This window comes from Siphateles boraxobius, unplaced genomic scaffold, assembly GCF_051911475.1.
Source record: "Siphateles boraxobius isolate OS27281-9 unplaced genomic scaffold, OSU_SipBor_1 61, whole genome shotgun sequence".
Lineage (NCBI taxonomy): Eukaryota > Metazoa > Chordata > Actinopteri > Cypriniformes > Leuciscidae > Siphateles > Siphateles boraxobius.
In genome coordinates this window covers 12,869,865-12,891,745 of record NW_027509188.1, presented here as the reverse complement: position 1 = coordinate 12,891,745, position 21,881 = coordinate 12,869,865, and the positions used below count along the sequence as shown (strand labels likewise).

The 21,881-nt window shown below is 41.1% G+C and overlaps 2 protein-coding genes across 2 annotated transcripts in view; both read left to right on the top strand.

The window, feature by feature from the left end:
• Positions 1–532: 532 nt before the first annotated feature.
• Positions 533–21,881, top strand: part of LOC143718295 (uncharacterized) — a 61,206-nt gene continuing 39,857 nt past the window's right edge. Inside the window, exon 1 of the mRNA XM_077209350.1 lies at positions 533–604. The gene's annotated coding sequence lies outside the window, so the exon portion shown is untranslated. The remainder of the gene's footprint in view (positions 605–21,881) is intronic.
• On the top strand, positions 542–15,925 carry LOC143718304 (uncharacterized). Its single transcript, XM_077209361.1, has 3 exons — positions 542–604; positions 9,568–9,883; positions 13,120–15,925. The coding sequence occupies exons 2-3, from the start codon at positions 9,640–9,642 to the stop codon at positions 14,649–14,651; spliced, it is 1,776 nt and encodes a 591-aa protein (XP_077065476.1). The 5' UTR covers positions 542–604; positions 9,568–9,639; the 3' UTR covers positions 14,652–15,925.

The window sequence follows — 21,881 nt, the reverse complement described above, 5'->3', positions numbered from 1 at the left end:
ATGAAAAATAAGGCTTTTTAAAAAGAAAAAACACACTTAGACATGTTATATTGCACCCCATAAACAGAATCATGCAAAGAAAAAAAGCAGTAAACCACCCCTTTAAATCAGTATAATTCTTTATAATCACAGCCATTTTAATATAATGCACTTTAAAAAACAAAGTTGTAATTTTATTTTATTTATCGCCCTTATATTCTGTGGAGAGACTGAGATTGAACAAGATGGATACATTCATCATAAGGATTCAGTTACAGTTAATAAATTAAACAGTAGATTCTTTCTCTGCAACCACAAAATTGATTGACAAATTCTTAATGAGTTTGAAATACTCCAATCCTTGTAATATGGATATCAAGATACTTGACTTTGTTAATGGTTGAGAATATCACAAATACTCCATATTTGGTATAATTATATTTAGATACAAGGCATAATATCAGTGGTAAAGATAGCTTTGGGAGTCAATCCTTTATCTTTATCATTTGAATGTGTTTTCTGTATGTGAATTTCTATTTCGTGTGAACGGGACTTTTATTTTGGTGTGGCGACATGACATCATAAAGCTGCGCCGCTCCTGCATCTGTGATTCTGCTGAAGAAAGGTTTGTGTTTTTAATCATTTAAAGTGTTTAAATCAATTCAACCAATCAGTACAATTTTATAGAGAACTTTGAAATGAAATAATTATTTTTGAATGAAACATTACAATGTATCTAATAACAGTAATGAACATAGTTTTTACAGGACTGCCAACTCTCATGTATTCAGCCTGAACAATTCACATTGTTCTTCTCACACATCCATATTCTCACACAGTATTGTTTATCTTCCATACTATGGAAGTCGATGGGGCTCCACAACTGTTTGGTTACCGGCATTCTTCAAAATATCTTCTTTATTGTTTGCAGTAGAAAGAAATTCACACAGGCTTGGAACAACTTGAGAGAGTAAAAATATAGAAGTCACTAATAGGCGGTCCGGATTCGGACCCAGGCGCCGTTCTGTCCGGACCATTAACCCATAAATTATTGACTTTTGACGGAGCGTTTCTATTTTATCCGCGCAGCTTTTCTAGCATTTATGGTACTAGTCTAGCGCGGCGCAGGAAACTCACAGACCAATCGCATGCCTTGTAAATCATGTCATGTGACGCTACTCGAGTCAGCGGGAGATACACACACACACACACACACACACAGGGAGAGACGAGACGAAAGAGAGACGACGTTTCACATGGCGTGCTCCAAAAAAAGAAAAATGGACAGCGAAAACAGAGCTTTCAATCAGGAATGGACATATTCTTACATGTTCATTCTTCCCACAGGCAGTTCAAAACCGGTATGTCTCGTATGATCAGATACTGTCGCGATTATTAAAAGCGGCAATGTGAAGCGCCACTAAGAGACAAAGCACAAATCTTTTGACCAAACATCCCCACTTAAATCCGGACTGAGGGCACAGAAAATAAACTTATCTAAAAGCCCAATATGAGCGATCCAGCAGAATCTTAACACATTCATTCACTGCTCAACAAACGTTTTTTCTCACGAAGCAAGAGAAAGTGGGGGAAAGGGGAAGAAAGAGAAAAGGAGGTGTTAAAGCTGTTCAATTGTTAATGTGTTGGGATTGTTTATTATAAAATGTGTTTAAACTTAAGATGTGAAAGGGAGTTAACTAAAAAGTAAAAGGGAAACTCAAGCTATACTTTTTATTTCATTTTTCTAAAATTAAGCACTTTATTTTGAGAACCACTTTTTTCAAAAGCTCTCTGTTGTTTTATTTATTTATCTTTTATTTTTAAATGCAGCCTTTAATAATAAATTATCAATTTAAATAAAATAGAATACTTATTATGATCCATACAGTTCAATATATAAATAGACAATATAATATATACAATATATATATTATATATCAATATATAAATATTGTTGAAAAATTATTGAATTGTACTTTTTGCTTTATTTGAAAGGCGTCTGTTGATTAGGCTACTTGAATATTTTCATCAGTGTTGGGCAAGCTACTTAGAAAATGTAGTGAGCTAAGCTAGCAGTTACTCTACATTAAATGTAGCTTCACTACACTGAAGCTCCACCCTGGGAAATGTAGCAAGCTAAGCTACAGCAATATGGCAAAAGTAGTTTACTACATCTAAGCTACTTTTTCAAATTTAATTTTTATATTGAACCAACTTAATTCCAAGTCAATGCTATCTCAGTGATCATTAAAATTGTCAATCAAACATATAGTCACGCATAATTTGTCAGTTCAATTGTTTATTCAAAAACTGTTCCAAACCAATTTGGCAGAAAAAAAAAACATAACTATATAAAACCATATAACTATATAAAACTATAACAAAACCAGGTGTCAAGAGTGTGTGCATCTTTTTCCATTTCTCACGTGTCAGCCCAAGGATTGATACTGGTATGTGATGTCACACCATACGGAGCAGAAGGTGATGGTAATGCACCAAAAGCTGGTTTGTAGGGCCCTATGAAATCTGTTTTATTTTTTCCCACATTCCAAATTCAGTTTTATTTTGTTTTCATTTTTCTGGACTCCCATTTTAATGGGTAAATAAAACTTTAGTAATCAAAAACGTGTAATTAATTGAATCATGAAACCAGGGGTGTCGCTAAGGGGGGAAAAGTTAGGACGATTCTAAGGGCCCACACACTTTTGGAGATCCCAGAGATCGATTTTATTAATGGAATGGGTGGGGTAGGGGGCCCAACCTCATATTCTTTCATAGGGCCCAACATTTCTAGCCGCGCCCCTGCATGAAACGTATACAATTAACAATAATTTGTTAACATTTTTAAATAAATTACATTTTAAGGGCACTATGAAATAGTTTTTTTTTAATGGTTTAAATTGTAATGACCAATTATTTAAAATGTAGGCCTAATGATTTAAGCAAAACTTTCTTCAAAGGTTAAACCAACCTTCTATTTTGATAGGTTGCCATGTAGCTAGACCTTTGAGTCTCTGTTTTTTTAGTTTTTTTTTTATAAGACGATAGTTTTTCTCAAATCAAGCTAAAATGCTGCTAAAGTGACTCTCAGAGCGGCTGTGTAGATGAAGTTCATCGATCCATCACTGAAAACATCGCAAGCGTCATTAAGTGTGCTTAAGTGTGTGGTAAATGAATCCGCGCGTCTGAGCCATTCATTCACAGAGACACGCAGAACATGCATGATTCCTTTTTAAATAATCTTTATGCGGTTTAATATTCACAGACACTAGTCTATATCGCGATTTTATTTAAGTTTACTTACCTTCTTTTAAACCAAGATCTGACAAATTCCGTGAAATTCCGCATTATAAAAATTTCATTTTTATGCATGGATACTGCGATTCAGTCCATGTTTTCCGTATTGCGGTAATGAAATCATATGGCCCTATGGTTGACAACCACCGTAAAACAAGAAGAAGTAGTCACCGTCACTAACTGATCCAGCATCAGTGGTACTTAGCAGTTGTATTTCCGATTTGAGCTTGAGCTTTAGAAATGCTTGGGAAAATGTAACGTTAGCTTGTGTGGACGCTACCGCACTACTTGATCAAAATAAGAGCTTCGCTACTGAAAAGCTATTTGATTCAGAAAACAGCGACGCTACCACCACACTATTGAGAAATGTAGTTAAACTAGTAGCATCACTACTTGTAGCGACGCTACTGCCCAACACTGATTTTCATACAACTACAAGGCTGTGGCACTGAATGATAACACAAGTTAGTCATTGTGATGTTGCGGACCAGGGGCGTTTCCAGCATTGAAGGACATCCGGGGCTTAGCCCAGACCATTTTATGTAAATACAGGGCCACGCCCACTTATTGATATTTACTACCTCAGAAGTATAGCCCGAACCTTGTGCTGTGTTCACATCATTTTATCACTGCCCAGGGACGAGCATGTGGAGAGTCAGTGGCTACAGTTCATATTTACTACCAAAATGTGTGTTGTGTACGCTCAGCGAAGCTACTAACGTTAGGTCTCTGCGGTCAATTGTTTTGAAATATGTGAAATGTTTGTCGTTGATATTGGAGTTGTCATAAATGGAGCAATATTATTAATAGCCTTGGTGTAATACTGCAGTGCTTTATCAATTTGTTTATGCGTTGGGCTAACGCAAACCATGACCGACTGTGTGTTTACCACTAAACTTTGGGCTATGGTCTAACATAAACCAAAAAGAGGGGTTTTGAAAAATGTATCTCTGAACGATTCATAAGGGAGTCGCTGAGCAAATCAGGTAAAAATAAATGCATATTATAAGACAACAAAAGTGTTTTTTGTCATTGCATACATGTAAAACTGTTGTTGGGGACTCCCAAAACAATATTAGGAACATTTTAAATGCCCTTTAATATAAATAATTTTTATTTTTGACATAAATAGTCAAAATGATGTATGAGATCCTAAGCTAAAGCAATACATGAATGATTTTAGTCTACGTTCATTGACACACCATGGCATCGAACTGTATATAATTCTCAATGTACATCTGTCAAAAACTTTTCAGATTGGGAGCATTGGGATAAACAATGTTTCACTTTTAACTTTCTCCAAAGTAAAATGACTGATTAATTGTTACCAGTTTCCATGTCTGATCCTCCCCAGTCTGCAGCTCATCTTTAAAACCCTCTACAAAACCATTTAATCAAATCAAAGTGTATATTTACTACAAACTAGTAACACAAAACAAGTCACACATACATGTTATGTTAATGCTTATTGTTTATCCTTAGAGAAAACAACACCTGATAAACAAGGAAAGTATTCAGTGCAGTGATGGGATAAAACTAATGTTTCAGGCAACCCTTACGAAAAAGAATTATACTTCAAGTTCATTTTATGAAGAAGTATTATTCGTTTAAATGTATTATAAGTGTATGAGTAGTAAACTTTAAGTACAAAACTGGGTTTCTCATTTGTAATGCATCTGTACTACAAGTGAACTTATAAGTATACTAGTAGTAGTTTACTATTTTAATACAATTAGTATTTTTTTTAGTTTATGAAAGTACACACTGAAGTGTACTCTCAGTAAACTACTAGTTTAGTAGTTTATACTGTAAGTATACTTGCAAGTTTTCTTTAAGTGAACAAACTTATGGTTGTTATAGTTCACTATTTATGTATTAGTTTTGCACTTGCAGTATACTATTATGTTCAAATGTAGATATTATTTTTTATTAAAAAAACTTTTAACTGTACTTTAATTTTAAAGACATTTCATTAGCTTAATGCATTCTTTTTTATCAACACTTGAATGTTGGTAAGTTTCATAAAGAATGGCAACATTAGAATTGTAATTTAAAGGACGATTAAATAAAATGATGCAGACAAAGGGATCCTCGCCATCCGCACCTACGTCATTCGGGTGGAAGTGAATCTCCGCAGAATGTCCAACGAGTAGAGGAGGCATCTCTGACTCATTAGCTTCGCAAAAGATTTCATCCTCCGCTTCCCCATGCCCATGGCTTCAAGCACCCAAGGGGAACCCGAAGACCTGTAATTGCTTCACGCCCAATTTCCTTGCAATCAGATTCTTATAGGGCTCGTAATAGTCCATCTTTTCGCACCCTGCCACCGCTAGGGTGTCAGGAGCAAACTCAAAGCGGACTGTCACTTCAATGACCTCCCACCCGAGGGGCTCAGCCTCAGCCCCGAGGAGACGGCACAGCTTGTGGTGCCTGGCAATCCTGACCGTGCTCATGGCCGGGCATTGCCCAAGTATGTGCAAGCATGACTCCATCCTGTAGGAACATCTTCCGCAAGCTGCCCCCGACTTGCTCCTTCCTCTACACCGAAACTCTCGGGTGGGGTACACTCCGGCACGCACTTGAAGAGCCGCTATGTACTGTTTTTCGGACAGCCACACCGGTTTCCTCAGCCACGCGTTGCTCGAGGTCGAGCCCCTAAACCCAGATATCCTCACACCCTGGATTGGCAGCCCTGTCCATCTCAGGAATTCATCATGTCTCCAATCACATGGAGAAACGCACTTGTCGGTCAACAGGTCGGTGGCGTCTCCTCTATCGTTCGAATCTGAATCCTTGTCATTAAGTAGTGGGAGGTTTGCCTCCATGCCACCGGCCCTCATCCACGCCCTTTTGAACTTTGATTTGCATGTTCAATCCACGATCCACGTCAACGCCCTCGTCTCCGGATTCGAGGAGCAAGCAAGGCGGTAAAGCCTTCTTGCTCGAATGGATGGGATGTGTCGAGCGAGCTTGCAAATCCCCAGGCCACCATCCCGGTTCTTTGCGTACAACAGCCCATCACAGGTAGACGGCGCAAGATGCAGCCACTTCTTAACCGCCCACCTGATCTTCCCATCCGCAGCTCGGAGTACACCGTCGCCATCCTCACGGGGCAACGCAAACTGGGAGAGGATTACCACCCTCTGTGAGGGTTTAAGGAGGGATTCCCCGATGTTCTTAATCCACTTGTCAAGAGCTCCCACCATGTCAGGCTCAACAACCCCCGCCCAAGGGTTGACTCTGATTCCCAAATATTTGACCGTCTCTGCAATGGTGGTTTGAAGCAGGGCCTTGCCCCCCAGAACCCATGGGGCGCAGTCATTGACCGAGAAAGAGAAGCTGCATGGCTTCACGTAGAAGCTCTTAGAAGGTTGTGCTTTAAGGCCTGTGCTCTGACAAAATGAATCTAACAGACTCAGGTTATGAGCCATATCCCTCCAGGATCCTCCCACCAGTACCAGGTCATCAGCAAAAGCAAGACACACTACTGAATGACCTTCCACCACGGTGTACACCTTACCATAGCGTTCGAGGCCTTGAATGAGTGGATCCAAGGCTAGGTTGAAAAGCAGGGGAGACAACGTGTCCCCCTGCTTAACACCGACTCTCACTTCAATGTCGGGAGTATTCCTACCCCTGACCTCGACACTTGTCATACTGTTCATGTAGATCTGCTGGATCAGACCTATCACATGGGGGTCCACGTTAATCTGCCCAGGAGCTGACAGGATATGCTCATGGGAGACAGAGTCGAACGCCTGTGCAAAGTCGATGAATGCTACTGCGAGAGGGCTGCGCTCTTCTTTGCAGTGCCGGATGAGTCCTCGCAGCACCTCAATATTCTCCGCGCACCCGGGGGTGGGACGAAACCCCCTCTGCCTAGGGTGAATGGGACACGTTTCCGACATTCTCTTTGTAATTAACCTAGTGAAAAGCCTCAAGATCATTAACCCGATGGTGATCGGTCTCCAGTTACCAACCTCCATCACCGCTCCTGGGTCAGATGTCTTCGGGATTAGCACTGTTTGACTTTTCTTCAGGCGGGTAGGTACAACTCCTGTGAACCACCACATGTTGAACAGACGTGTGAGAGTCTCGCATCTAGGGTCCCAATTGAGAATATCCCGTTTCCTAATCCCGTCTGGGCTCGGTGCGGAGTCGTTCGAAGCCTGTTGCAGGCTAGCTTGGATCTCGCCTTGGGAGAGTGGTCCCATGAGATGAGTGTTGTCAGCACTCACCTCGCCCCCGTATTGACCCAACCCATGAAAGGAGGGAGGACACCCCCACTTAGCCTGGAAGGTGTTATACACGACTTCAACTGATATTGGGCACCTTCCTCGTGTCCTCCCATCGAGTATTTCCGCTGCAAGGCTTAAATTCATGCTTAAATTGGTACTGGCAGGTGTGATATGCGCGCTTTCGGGCGAGAACTTTCATAAGGCTCCACCTCCAGTACCGGGGCCGGGGCTTTCTTGGATTTTGTAACAGCCCTTCTCCTCGGACAAGTGTCCCCTCCATGGACGCATCCTTGGAGTATCCGTTTGCGTTGCCGCCTCAACCAGCTCAACCACCTGCAGTTTGTGTATACTTCGCGCTAGGTCCGTTGCAAACGTGGCCTCGCACCTTACCGCACCAGCCGGTGCGATAACCTTCTTTCCTCGGCATTTAGGGATGTGACAAGCTATGGAATGCGCCGAAACCGAGGTTTTTCCACACAATCTGCAGCTGTATCTAACAAGCGCCTTTCCATGCTGGATTGAGAAGTGTCTTCTTATCCACGACAGGGCGCTAGCCGATACGCCACACAAGGCACAGGTAAAGTCTCGCAATGGCAACAGTATCTAACAAGCGCCTTTCCATGCTGGATTGAGAAGTGTCTTCTTATCCACGACAGGGCGCTAGCCGATACGCCACACAAGGCACAGGTAAAGTCTCGCAATGGCAACAGTATCACCACTCCGGTCGCGAAAGACCTCGTCTCTTCACTCTGCCGTAGGTAAGGTCATATAGAACCAGGATCCAATTGTTAAGCCCACCTTTCCCTGGACGCCAGCTACGGTTTCGGATGACGTGATCCCACACAATATCCAGCCCACCCCATAGTCACCATCATCTCCACTGATTCCATCCCCGGCCCTTACCTGCACCACTGGTGTCTCATAAAGTGAAAAAGTCCTTCAATTTTCTTGTTGCTTCAACTTCTCCTCACAACTTTATGATATATATTTTGTGAATATATATTTAAACATATATATTTAAACATTCTGAAATACATAAAAAAATCTATTTTTGTCAAAGCTAGAATTTGTTGTCGTTGTCTAATATATTTTGAATTATCTGCTTTTACAAATAATTATACATACATTTGCAGAAACATTACAAGTCACATTTTCTCTCTCTCTCTCTCTCTCTCTCTCTCTCTCTCTCTCTCTCTCTCTCTCTCTCCCTCTCCCTCTCCCTCTCCCTCTCCCTCTCTCTCTCTCTCTCTCTCTCTCTCTCTCTCTCTCTCTCTCTCTCTGTGTGTGAGTGAGTGAGCATGCAACATGCTTGTTCCATGTTGCATTTGTGAGTTTTTTTTTCCAGATTTATGCCAGTTTAGTTGATTTTTGATTTTTTGACAATTTATATAAAAATGCTCTCTGTTGCAGTCACATACATGTGTGTGTTTGTGTATGAGATAGAGCTATGAGACTATGAGATAAAGAAGTATTTATTTTCATTTTCCCATTCATTTTCAATGTGGGGTCATTTTGAGCCCAAACACCTTAAACGGTAAAACATTTTTTACACACCTTTAGAACAACCAAATCAAGCCCAGTTTTTTTTTGCATGTTTATATAGATTATTTAGTAAAAGTCACCGAGTTTCATGCCCCTGAGATGAAGGTAACACTTTTCAAAAATGAAGGAAAAGTCCAGTGGGGTCCCCTGGTACCCCAAACACTGATCTTTAATAATAATAATAATGATATCAGCTGACTGGCTCCTTGCATGTTTACAGCTTTAGTTGAGAGATTTTGTCCTTGAGAAAGATTCGCATGTAGCTACTCTACCTGATTTTTTTATCACAATGAATCGATATTGAATCGCAATCGAATCACAAGCTTATGAATTCATGAAATATTTGTCAAGTACTTATAAATACAGTACCAGTTATTGTAGCATGTTGTCACTAAACTTAATTGAATTTGTGTTTAGTTACCAAACTTTTTGACAATCACAGCACACTTATTGTGATGCAAGGTCTGTGTTTTGTTTTTTTCTTTCTGTTAATTATTCTTCTCTTAAACAGGACAGAGTGTTCAAACACACAGAAAAACTCCTGGTGAAGCGACTGAGATCCACGTGACACACTATTATAAAGATGGCGTTTATTAAAGAGGAGAGTGAAGACGTGAAGATTGAAGAAACATTCAGAGTCAAACATGAAGATACTGAGACACATACAAAGATGGCGTTTATTAAAGAGGAGAGTGAAAACACATTCAGAGTCAAACATGAAGATACTGAGAAACAAACAAAGATGGCGTTTATTAAAGAGGAGAGTGAAAATGTGAAGATTGAAGAAACATTCAGAGTCAAACATGAAGATACTGAGACACAAACAGGTTGGTTTCAGTCTTTCTTCAGTCATTCTGCGTCATGCGTCTCTTTATTTGATTTATTACATTCAACTCGTGTCACAAAATTAAATTTGAAAAGACAATAAAGAAAGCAAACTTTATGGATTAAAAAAACCCTACAAACTCTGGTTTGATTTGGGTAGTGGTAGAGCCTATATAGCCTACCTGTCTGTGTATTACAATAACTGTATAAACTGTAAAAAAATATTGTACAAGTAATAACTAAAAGAACCTTTATATATCATATTTTCTGGCTAGTTTACTTTAGTTTTTTATAATACACTATACTTTCACCCAAACTGAATAATTAAAAACAAGTTTAAATGGCTAAATCTTCTATAAATATTTCTATAAATCATCAACTTTACCACGGAGCTCGTCCCTCTCCGGCCTACTACATTCTCTATAATGGATGACGTGATCCCACACAATATCCTGCCCACCCCATAGTCACCATCATCTCCACTGATTCCATCATATTACCCGGCCCTTACCTGCCCCACTGGTGTCTCATAGCTCCTCAATTCCTTCCTCGCCGCTGATCCCCACCAGCTCGTTGGCTCCCCTGGCTACACCTCAGGACTCCAGGCCCAGTTCTTCAACTCGACCTGTCAGCACTTCGGATCCACCTTGGCTCTGCGCTCCCTCAGCGCCGCCGTGGTCCACCATCACTAAGGCTCCACCGGGCTCCCTCATCCCTCCAGCTCCACCTCGGTCTCTTGTCACCCTTGATTCGCTGCGGACTTCCGGGCCTCTGGCTGCGCCTCAACCCTCCACCTTTCCCTCCGGTTCCACCATGGTCCTCGCTCCCTCCGGTGTCGCTCCGTCCTGCCAGGCCCCCGCCTCCACCTCGGTCACGCGAGCCGACGATATCACCTCGGCCCTCCAAGCCTGCGATGTCCCAGTAGGACGTTTAGGCCTTGAGTCCTCTGTTCACCAGTTCCGCCTTGGGATTCCTCTCATCCTCCTCCAAAACTGAGGTTGTGTATCAAGGGAGGGGGGAGTACAGTGTCTTGTGTTAACTTCATTTCTGTGGGTTGGTTTCATGTGTTTCAGGGTATGTTTACACGACAACGATATGCCTAAAACAAAGTTTTTCATTTTAGTTTTCCGCGTATAGACGACACCATTTTTAAACGATCTCCATTCACAAGGGTGCACGAAAACTACTACAAATGCTGTATTCTGCTGCCAGACCATTAGATGGCAATGAAACACTATAGACTAAACACGCAATACGAACATGTATGACGTCATCATCTTCAGAGATTCGAGTTTTTCTTGTTTACACGGAGACCGTTTTCAAAAGCTTCCACTTTGAAACCCGTTTTCAAAAGTTTGTGTGTTCTGGCATCCAAAACGCAGTTTTCGTGTAAATGTACGGCCAAAATGCATAAAAAGTTTAACATTTTTAAAACATTGAAAACGGTGTCGTGTTAACAGCCCCTCGGTTCAGTATGAATCACCTGCTAGTTAGTCTCCTTGGTTACAGATTACTATCTGTCGTTAAATTTCTTGTGTATTTATACCGTTCCTTTCAGTTCATTGTCGGTTCTCGTCTATATGTGAGTAGTTAATGTGATCGTTCTCTGTGCCTTAATCTATGTATAATCTTTGTTCACTTTATCCTTAGTTATTAATATCAAAGAGTGACTTAACTTCTTTCAATTTCCATTGATATGCACAGGGCAAATCTTTTTCTATTTTGACCATCGTTTGAATGTCCCCTTACACTATTGTTATGCCCTCTGGGTTAGAGAACAATTAAATGCCTAATTTACACATTAAATCCTATCCTAATAAATTCACTGGACATACATGAAAGCAGGAAACAATGTTTGAATGTTATGCCAGTTTCATCTTAACACGTCAATGGAAAAGAAAATGTATCTTTCAGGTTACTGACCAGACATAATTTCCTCTTAACTTTGCCACTGGTGTTCGCCCTTTTGTTCTTTTTACACTGTTTGCAGCTCCTGATTCGATCATAAATACTAATTCAGCATTTCTGATCCATAATATTATCCATGGTAATTATTTGTAGGCATTATTAGTAGGGTTGGTTACCGAAACACGGTGCCAATAGGGAACCGGTTCCGACGTAAACGGTAGTAACGAAACCGAATAAGATAGAAAATTTCGGTACCTGATTTCGGTGCCTGACTCTGTTAAATGCGCTTCATGACGCACACACACGCACAGGTCTCTCGCTCTGTTCCTCTCCGCCATGTGCGCTATACGGTTTGGAGCAGTCACTTCTGTCTCGCATGCACGCTCTGTGCTGATTGTCTGATGCCCATATAGAATCACGCCAAAGCATTGGCTGATGGCGCGGGCGCCGCCTCGACGCTCTTACGTCTTCATAATATATTGGCTCACGCGCCATCATCTGCTCCTCATGCTCACACTATGCAAGTGTTTAAGCAGGCAATTCTGCTTTTCAAGCATCTGCCTTTTACCCACCCTCTGCCTCTTCCTCGACCACGACCACGTCGAGATTGTCCTTGTCCACCACCTCGTGGTTGGGCATTTGTGTCTGTCACGCTATAATACATGGTTTGTTCGGCCATGCGCAGCTTTTTTCAGCCTTTTCTTCCTTTTTCTTTAGTTTTTCCTTATGTTGTTTTTCAGCGAGAACAGCATGTGTTCTGATCAGGTCTAGACGGGCTTCGTCCCATCTGACAAGGCTTAGTTTCAAAGCTGCTGACAGTTCTAGTCTCAAGCATTGAGAAAGCTGTTGCACATGTGAGATCCCCACAGACCTACTGCCTTACCTTGTTGATCTGGTTTTGGCATTCCACTGTGTCAATTGAACCCCTCATTTATTCGGGCATACTCTTGCACCATTTCGTATTCATTCTGCTTGCGGTGTCTATCTTGGCAGGGAATGCTTTCCTGATGCAAGTACATCATTTTCTTGCCAATCTAGTACTCCAGCTGTTGCTTTACTGGTTAATGGGACTATCCAAGTCCTCCGCAGTAGGAAACTTGTGCTTGCCATTTCCAGAACCCATACTTTAACCTGAGTTTTTAACCTTTTAGATTTGTCATTTATGCTTTACACAGTGGTCGTCACCTCTGTGTTACACCTTTTTCAGTTGTTAAGTGGGTTTAGAATAAACCATACCATGTTGTTGGATTTGATGTTATATATTTTTGAATATTTTTGAACATTTATCTAAATGTTTTTTTAAACTTGTTTTTGTTTCTTTTCACCCTAGACCTGGTGGAGCTGAAACAGGAGAGTCAAGAATTGAATGAAATGGAAGAGAAAAATCTGTATGAGAAATGTCATGATTTCATGACTGGGGAGAAATCTATTAGTTACTCACAGACTCTTAAAACAGGAACTAGTAACCTCCAGAAGAGAGTTCACACTGAAGAAAGCCCTTTGACCTGCCAACAGTGTGGAAAGAGTTTCAATCGAAAAGAAAGCCTTAAAATCCACTTGAAAATCCACACTGGAGAGAAGCCTTTCATATGCCCTCATTGTGGAAAGAGATTTACTCAGAAAAAAAACCTTATAGTCCACTTGAGAGTTCACACTGGAGAGAAGCCTCACACCTGCCAACAGTGTGGAAAGAGCTTCTCACTACAAGGAAATCTTACGACTCACATGAGAATTCACACTGGAGAGAAGCCATTCATATGCTCTCATTGTGAAAAGAGTTTTAAACGGAAAAGAGAACTTAATGCCCACATAAGAAATCACACTGGAGAAAAGCCTTACACCTGCCAACAGTGTGGGAAGAACTACACACGAAAAGAAAGTTTTGAGGCTCACATGAGTGTTCACACCGGAGAGAAGCCATTCATATGCCCTCAGTGTGGAAAGAGATTTACACTGAAAAAAACCCTTAATGGCCACTTGAGAGTTCACACTGGAGAGAAGCCTCACACCTGCCAACAGTGTGGAAAGAGCTTCTCACTACAAGGAAATCTTAAAATTCACATGAGAGTTCACACAGGAGAGAAGCCATTCGTATGCTCTCAGTGTGAAAAGAGTTTTAAACGGAAAAGAGACCTTAATGCCCACATAAGAAATCACACTGGAGAGAAGCCTTACACCTGCCAACAGTGTGGGAAGAGCTTCACACGAAAAGAAAGTTTTGAGGCTCACATGAGTGTTCATACCGGAGAGAAGCCATTCATATGTCCTCAGTGTGGAAACAGTTTTAAACAGAAAAGAGACCTTAATGTCCACATGAGAAATCACACTGGAGAAAAGCCTTTCACCTGCCAACAGTGTGGGAAGAGCTTCACACGAAAAGAAAGTTTTAAGACTCACATGACAATTCACAAGGGAGAGAAGCCGTTTGTTTGTGATCACTGTGGAAAGAGTTTCAGATATAAAGAAAGCCTTAATCATCATATGAGGATTCACTCAGGAGGGAACTGTTTAACATGTCATCAGTGCGAAAGGAGTTTCACAGACAGGAATCACCTTAAGAATCATGTAAAAATTCACATCGTAGAGAAGCCCTTCACATGCCATCAGTGTGGAAAGAGTTTAACAAACAAAGCAAACCTTGAGGATCACATGAGAATTCACACTGGAGAAAAGCCTTTCACCTGTCCTCAGTGTGGAAAAAGCTTCACGGTTAAAGGAAACCTTAAGATCCACATGAGAGTTCACACTGGAGAGAAGCCTTACAAGTGTCTTCAGTGTGAAAAGAGTTTCTCATATCACACAGACCTGAAACGGCATTTGCAAACTCATGCTGAAAAGAAACTGCCGTTTTCCCCAGAGTGACAAATTACGACCCTATGGTTTGTGTTTTGTTATATTTCTTTTGTTATGTGTGTGTCTTTCTAGGAACGTCATTTGATTGGTTCCTGTAGGCTGATCGATGCCATGTCCTGATTTGTGCACAGAACTTTAAAAAGCACGCCATCACTTCCTCTACAGAGAGATCTTGAGTTTTGAGCAGAGAGAGTTTTTGATTGAATAGTGCAGAGTTTGTGTATGTTAGGAGAGTTTGAATGTTTTAAGAGTATTGGAGACTGTGAGTATTGCTTGTTTGTTTGTATTCAATATTGAATATTGAACATCTGAGGAACTTTGTTGGTATATTTGACCCCTTTGAATGTTTTTTTTTTAGGCTGATTTTGGATTGCCCTTTCAATTTTATTTGCCTGGTTGTAAATATATTGTAAATACTGAGTATTTGGGAAAGTAAAGAGTCTGACGCCACTTTTGTTTATTGTAAAAAGGTTTAAAAAGAAAGTTTTGTTTGTTATTTTGGCTCAGTCAGCTCCTGAATCAAGAGTCCCAAATTGTATTCATATCCTTCATCTCTCTATACTTTTCCTTGAGGCTTTTTATTATCTTTACCTGCATATTTACTCCAGTGGCCACACCTGACCAACTTCTTTGCTATAGTTTAAAATATTAAGTGGCTGAGGTAGACAGCCTTTAATTTTGACTATCTAGATGCAATCTTCTATGGTAAATATGTTAGCAGGCTTTATTGCAATGAATTTGTGGGGTGTTTTGAATGTGCTGTAAAATGGGGACATTTCTGATAACTTTTCCAGTTTGGGAATACACACCAAAAACTGGGACTGTCCCCGGAAAACGTCCATGTTGAAGTTACTGCATGATTTTAAGTTTTTAAGATGATTTGAGGACTTCAGAACATTGAAGTGTCATGATCATGGTTTCTTCTACCTTCACATTTAATGTGGACAAACTCATTGATCTGCAGGCTGATGCACAAGTCAGTGCCACTGCTGTAATTGTATTTTTCTCTCAAGGATGAGTAATTTACACACATATACGGTGTGAGAGGATTTTGGTACTGTTTGTTTCAGCATATACAGTGGGAAGAAGTAGTATGTAAACCCTTTTGAAATGGTTAGTTTTCAGCATTAATTACTCTAAATTATAATAAAATGTCATCTTAACTCCTTAAAGTCAGAAAAGTATAGACACAATGTGCTTAAGGGAAAAACTCAAAACCAATTATAATCTGTAATATCTTTATTGAACACATCCCATTAAACATTCATAGTACTATGGAAAAAGTGTCTACGTTGTTGTGGCTACCTGTGAGAATTCACAGCTGAGGGAGAGACGAGAAGTAAAGAAATTTGCATGGAACATCTCATGTCCGTTCCACATTGATGGTCCATGATCCTGTCAGTTATGCTAGAGAAAACTAAATAAATAATAGGTTTAACAATTCTTGGCATAAGGTAATTTTGGCCAATATTGACTTGCTTCTGTTTTTGTCGAAGGCATAGAGTATGAGTCTCTTTTAGACAAAGGGGCTCAAGTCACAACAGTTTGAGGGGCTCAAAAGTCACAAGTCTTTTCCCTTGCCGGGTGGGCTTTTACTTGTAAGTGCTGTGGTGAATGTCCCATACAGGGCTTCTATCTAGATACCTGTCATCTTAAAGAACTTAACTGACCATGATATTACTCTTCATCTCAAGTGTGTGATCGCAGAGACGGCAGCTGCTCAGGTTCTGCCTTTGAAGCCAGAGCTATTAACTTGTTCTGATCAGGTCTCATTTGGGAAACTGGCGTTCAATCTTGCTGACTCGCCAACAATTCCTGAAGAATAGAAGTAGTGTATCTCTGATAAACTCAACAACAAGATGAGACATCTAAGTAACGGCTAAGGTCAATACATCCAAGTGAAGAGAAGCCGTTAAGTAACACCTCAGGCAGCTCCTAGATGCTGAAATAATTACAGATTCTGAAAGCTCTTTTGCATAACCAATTGTTTGCTATAAAATAGTGAGTGTGATGTCATGATTGACAACTTCTCTGTTGTCACTGAGGCACCAACAGACTTTTTCGGGAAAAGATTGGAGTTTAACTTTAACCCTCTGGGGTCCAAAGTGTTTTTTTTTTAACTTCAGCAAATCAGCACAGTGCTCAAACGCTTGGATTACTACAAAAAAAAGCAGAATTATTTTATTCGACCAGCCTCCCACTGAAAGCTTACATTCCGGGGAAGAGAAAACACAACTGCCTACATTCATAAGGATAAGAAAATGCCTCCTCTGGAATCTACTTGCTGCTCCAACTGCCACAGACTTTTACAAAGGATTGCAATTCTTGAAACAAAGTTAATTGCGGGACCACCAAACCAGACGGAACACACAACAGAGCTTCGTCATGGATGTCCTCAGCATACAGCCGGTGAGTCCCATGAATCTAGTGCTTCTCGACAGGCCATACTGAGTGTAGAGAAACAAGCCAATCGACTTACTAATCGATGGCACAAACAGGGTGCGAGACCCAAAGGCACTCGGGACATCAGATTGTCACGAGCATCACATATTACTGCAGTAGCATCCTCTACCCCAGATACGGCTCTGACAAGGACTGCAAACACTGGTCTCCTACCACCGCCTATATATCTTGAGAACAGATTTGAAGTATTAATGAATGAGGAATCCCCAAATTTGATGAATGTGATCACACACAGACTGAATCAGCCAGTAGCTAACACTGATGCTAACTGGGGCTCAAGGTCGAGCAGACAGCGGCACTCAGCTCAGAGCGCAGCCGAGCCCAGGACTCTGATAGTGGGCGACTCCGTAATCAGAAACATTAATAGCAGGGATACAACAACGTGCTGCCTTCCACAAGCAACAACATCTGATGTAAACAGGGAACTTCAGAACATTCTGATGAAACATAAGACTGCAAATCGACTCATCATTCATGTGGGGAAGAATGATATTCATAAAGAGCAGTCGGAACTTCTTAAAAAGGATTTCAATGAACTTTTTGAAACACTTAAAAGACTGAAAGTTCAGACATTCATCAGTGGACCACTCCCAGCAAGAGGAACAAACAGGTTTTCACAGTTGCTTGGGCTTAATACATGGCTGCAAAAAACCTGCAAAATAAAAGTAGTGAACTTTATTGACAACTTCAATCTTTTCTGGAGTCAGAGGCAACTGTTTCAACAGGATGGCCACCACCCAAACAAACTTGGTTCAAGAGTGCTAAAGGACAATATCTACTTCTCCCTCCGTCATCCTTCTGCAATGTGTGCCAATCCACTCAACCTGAATGGCACACACACACCTGGATACAGTATGAATGACCACAGGATTTCACTTCAGCACCTGAATGGACATGCGGTTGACACATCACACAAGGACAGTGATAACACCACTCAGCCACAACAATCTCTGCTCATGGACACAATCTCAGCTGAGTCCTGCCCACAGAGCTCACCACAGACAGACTGTGACTTACTAGCACTTCTCCAAGATACAGCACCCAAGGACGACTTTCTGGAAAACAGCCAGGGAAACCAGGACAGCATATTACAGCCTCCAATAACACCAGAGCAAAAACACCTCTCACCGGAAACGTTATCACTCTCTCCAGCATCTCCACTTCTGTGCTTCTCAGAGAAATGGAACAACTGGTGCATGCTGGAACTAGACTATCCCACTCTTTTGCTGCGAGCCCCCAGATACCAACCAAAAAACGCCAGGCCCCACAACCACCAAAGCCTGCGGGCCCAGCTCGCCCTCCCCCTCCAGCGGCTCGAGGTGAACCAAAAACAACTGATACCAGCTCTCAGTGATATGTGTCGGGTCCCCGCTATGATAACAATAACTTTCTCAAATGTTTACAGAACAAGCTGGAACCCAGTGTGCCTGTATCTTTTTCTATTGCTGTTCGATTACATGATAGAAAGTCTAAGGCCTTCAAAAGCCGTACAGCAAACCCATCTAATCTGGTGCCTATTACACAACATACTAAGATTGCTGTGGGGACAAAAAGTAAGACTGTTAAGTTAGCACTTTTAAACATCCGCTCACTTAAAAATAAATCACTTATAGTCAACGACTTAATAACCACTTACAACCTGGATTTTATGTTGCTAAATGAAACTGGGCTAGAAGAAAGTTGCAGTGCAACAGTCCTCAATGAAACAGCCCCTCCTAACTTTACTTTTATGAGTGTCTGCAGAGCTGTCAGAAGAGGCGGAGGTTTAGCTGCTCTTTATAAAGATGTCTATCAATGTAAGCAAATATCATTTGGGAAATACCCGTCTTTCGAATATCTGGGTATTGTGTTAAAAGGTGCTCCACGCATTTTACTTATCATTGTTTACAGGCCTCCAAAATACTCTCCAGCTTTTGCTGAGAACTTAACAGAACTGCTATCAACAATTTCCTCAGAGTTTGACTGCTTTGCCATTGCTGGAGATTTTAACATTCACATAGATAATGCAGAAAACAAAATGGCAAAAGAAATCAAAACTGTTTTAAAAACTTTTGATCTGACTCAGCATGTACATGGAGCCACACATAATCGTGGACACACTCTAGATTTACTTATCAGTAAGGGTCTAAACATTTCATCAATTGTTATTAAGGATGTAGCACTGTCTGATCATTTTTGTATTTTCTTTGATATATTGATCTCTCCTGCCATTGAAGCTAGATCTGTGTCTGTCAAGAAGAGATGCTTAAATGAGAACACTAGTGTACTATTTACGAAGGCTATATCTTTAACACCAAGCTTATCTGCTGACTCTGTTGATTTTCTCCTTGATTCTTTTAACTCAAAAGTTAAGCGTGTAATTGATGATATTGCTCCTGTGAAAGTCAGGAAGAAGAGTGGCAGACAAAAAGCACCTTGGAGAAACTCAACAGCAGTGCAAAATCTGAAAAGACAATGCAGAAAAGCAGAGCGCATGTGGCGGAAGACAAAACTTGTAGTCCATTATAACATCTACAAAGACAGCATCCATGCTTTCAATAAGGAACTAGGCAAAGCTAGACAGACTTTCTTCTCGAATATTATAAACAACACACGCACTCTTTTTGCTACTGTAGAGAGACTGACAAACCCCCCAAGCCAGATTCCCAGTGAAATGCTCTCAGTGAGAAAGTGCAGTGAGTTTGCTTCTTTCTTCTCTGAGAAAATCAATAATATCAGAAAGGTGATCAGCTCATCCTTGAGTTGCGCTGGGGTCAGGCAGATCAGACAACAGCCTGAGAAAGTAGCCACTATGTCTGATTTCGAAGAAATTGATGGCAAAATTTTGGAAGAAACCGTACAGCACCTAAAAACATCAACCTGCGCCCTTGACGCACTACCCACATCTTTTTTCAAAAATGTGTTACACAGCTTAGAAGCAGATCTCCTGGAAGTGGTAAATGCCTCACTTCTCTCTGGGAGTTTTCCGACCTCCCTGAAAACTGCTGTTGTCAAGCCCCTCCTGAAAAAGAGCAATCTGGATAAGACCATATTAAACAACTATAGACCGATCTCAAATCTTCCTTTCATAGGCAAGATCATTGAAAAAGTTGTCTTCAATCAGCTGAACAAATTCTTAAGCTCGAATGGATACTTTGACAATTTTCAATCTGGTTTCCGACCGCACCACAGTACAGAGACAGCGCTCATAAAGATAATAAATGATATTCGCTTAAATACTGATACAGGCAAATTATCAGTGCTGGTACTACTCAACCTCAGTGCTGCATTTGACACTGTCGATCTCAAAATACTTCTTGACAGGCTGGAAAACTGGGTCGGGCTTTCTGGGATAGTCCTGAAATGGTTCAGGTCATACTTAGAAGGCAGAGGTTATTATGTGAGTATAGGAGACCATAAGTCTGAGTGGACATCCATGAAATGCGGAGTCCCTCAAGGCTCAATTCTTGCGCCACTCCTATTCAACCTGTACATGCTCCCAATGAGCCAAATAATGAGAAAGAACCAAATCACTTACCATAGCTATGCAGACGACACACAGCTCTACTTATCCCTATCGCCTAACGATTACAGCCCCATTGACTCCCTTTGCCAATGCATTGATGAAGTAAACAATTGGATGTGCCAAAACTTTCTTCAGTTAAACAAAGACAAAACTGAAGTCATTGCGTTTGGAAACAAAGATGAAGTTCTCAAGGTGAACGCATACCTTCAGTCTAGGGGTCAAACAACTAAAAATCAAGTCAGGAATCTGGGTGTGTCTCTGGAGTCAGACCTTAGTTTCAGTAGTCATGTCAAAGCAATAACTAAATCAGCATACTATCACCTGAAAAATATTGCAAGAATTAGATGCTTTGTTTCCAGTCAAGACTTAGAAAAACTTGTGCATGCTTTCATCACCAGTAGGGTGGATTATTGTAATGGACTTCTCACTGGCTTTCCCAAAAAGACCATAAGACAGTTGCAGCTCATACAGAACGCTGAGCAGAACCAGAACATATGAACACATCACACCAGTCCTCAGGTCTTTACACTGGCTGCCAGTTACATTTAGGATTGATTTTAAAGTATTATTACTGGTATATAAATCATTCAATGGCCTAGGACCTCAATACATTGCAGATATGCTCACTGAATATAAACCCAACAGATCACTCAGATCATTAGGATCAAATCGGCTAGAAATACCAAGGGTTCACTCTAAGCTTGGCGAGTCTGTGTCATGATCTGTGTGATGAACGACGGGAAACAATAGCGAGTAAACAGGTAATTTAATAATGAAGGTGAAACAGTACAGGCAGATGTAAACAAGGTGACGCAGGGACTTCGGTGGTCAGGATCCCTGATGAAGTGAAGAGGTGCGGTGACGGTGAGACGGCAGACGAAAACCCAGCGACGAAGAACAGGAACAGGAAGACAAGGCAGGAACTGGACACTGGAACACCAACACGAACGACATCAAACAACGATCTGACAAGGATGATAGAACAGCGGTAAGTATAAGTAGAGTGGTGAGATTGATTGCAGCTGGTGAAGTGGATGAGGATCAGCTGAAGTGGATCAGGTGATGTCATACACTCACGCCCACTACACACGTGCATTCATACCACAACATAAACACGAGACGAGAAGGAACAGAGAATGTGTCTACCGTGACAGTCTGCTTTTAGCTATTATGCCAGCCGCAGCTGGAACCAGCTTCCAGAAGAGATTAGATGTGCTCCTACAGTAGTCACATTCAAATCCAGACTAAAAACACTTCTGTTTAACTGTGCA